Here is a 1,088-nt window from a genome sequence, read left to right on the forward strand (position 1 = left end):
AAATAAATAACACTGGAAACTTCCTTGAAAAGTTAATATAAAGGAAATGAGCAGTGGTACAAGACTTTTGCAAAGTATTTGAATCATATCACCTGCTAGTTTAATATCCCTAAAAAGTATTGTTGGATAGTTCATGCATGGAAATGTACCCTCTGGTTGCTTTATGTACAATTAGAGTATAGGGATTTTCATGTTATGTTTGTCCATTTGATAAACACAATTTATTCAAAGCATTATTTATAGCATTTATTATTTAAAGTATTTTGAATGAACCTAAACCAATTTAATGTAAATCACAGTTCTGGTAAATTTACTTTTCCTTTTATGCTTGGCGCCAAAATTGTGTTTGGCAGGTTTTTCCCTTCATATTAGAAACAAAAAACAACATTGAAAAAAAATCCATGTTCAATTGCTGATGAGTTAAATTTATTTGTGTTCTTGAAGCTTTTGTGTAGTTAGTCCTTTTGGTCATGAATGTAATCAGCCTTCTCAGCTGTCTGAACCTTCACTTCAGGACTATGCTAATCCTGTAACTACTCACTGGAATTTGTACAGCTTTTACCGGAGATCAGTAATCACACCTGTAACACAGTCATTAAACAGTAAGCGGCTCCATTACTGTTACTACAGGACTTGTTGTTTTATTTATATCCACACATCGTGTTGTTTTTGCATAAAGTGCAGAAGGTGTGAGAAAGAGCTGTCCATGCTTAATTGTCTTTGTCTTTTCTTATTCATTACATCATGTGCAGTTTATTTATATGGAGTCAAAACCTTACCAGATTAGTAAACCTCTTGCTGATCTGAGTGGAAGATTAGTGGAAGTGTTCTGGGAAACTGACTGTAAAAGTCAAATGATTATAATCTACATGTATTGACCCCTCTTAAGGAAAAGTTGCTTTTCTCTGTTAAAGGTTTAAGTGGCTAAACTGTTCTTCTGTTTTTCCTCTTTCAGAGCCACAATGGCCACCGCACCGTACAACTACTCCTACATTTTCAAATACATCATTATCGGTAAGTGATCAGTACCAATTGCCAGCAGTTTGGAGGCTCTCTAGTGACCAATATTGATGGCACTTAGAGCTGGG

The 1,088-nt window shown here is 34.9% G+C and overlaps 1 protein-coding gene across 1 annotated transcript in view; it reads left to right on the forward strand.

The window, feature by feature from the left end:
* The window catches only part of rab14l (RAB14, member RAS oncogene family, like), an 18,426-nt gene that overhangs the window by 5,723 nt on the left and 11,615 nt on the right, over positions 1-1,088 (forward strand). Inside the window, exon 2 of the mRNA XM_005735170.1 lies at positions 956-1,014. Within this exon, the coding sequence (XP_005735227.1) occupies positions 963-1,014 (52 nt within the window). The 5' untranslated portion in view covers positions 956-962. The remainder of the gene's footprint in view (positions 1-955; positions 1,015-1,088) is intronic.

This window comes from Pundamilia nyererei, unplaced genomic scaffold (genome assembly GCF_000239375.1).
Source record: "Pundamilia nyererei isolate P.nyererei 1_Seehausen unplaced genomic scaffold, PunNye1.0 scaffold00063, whole genome shotgun sequence".
In the NCBI taxonomy this organism is placed as follows: Eukaryota; Metazoa; Chordata; class Actinopteri; order Cichliformes; family Cichlidae; genus Pundamilia; species Pundamilia nyererei.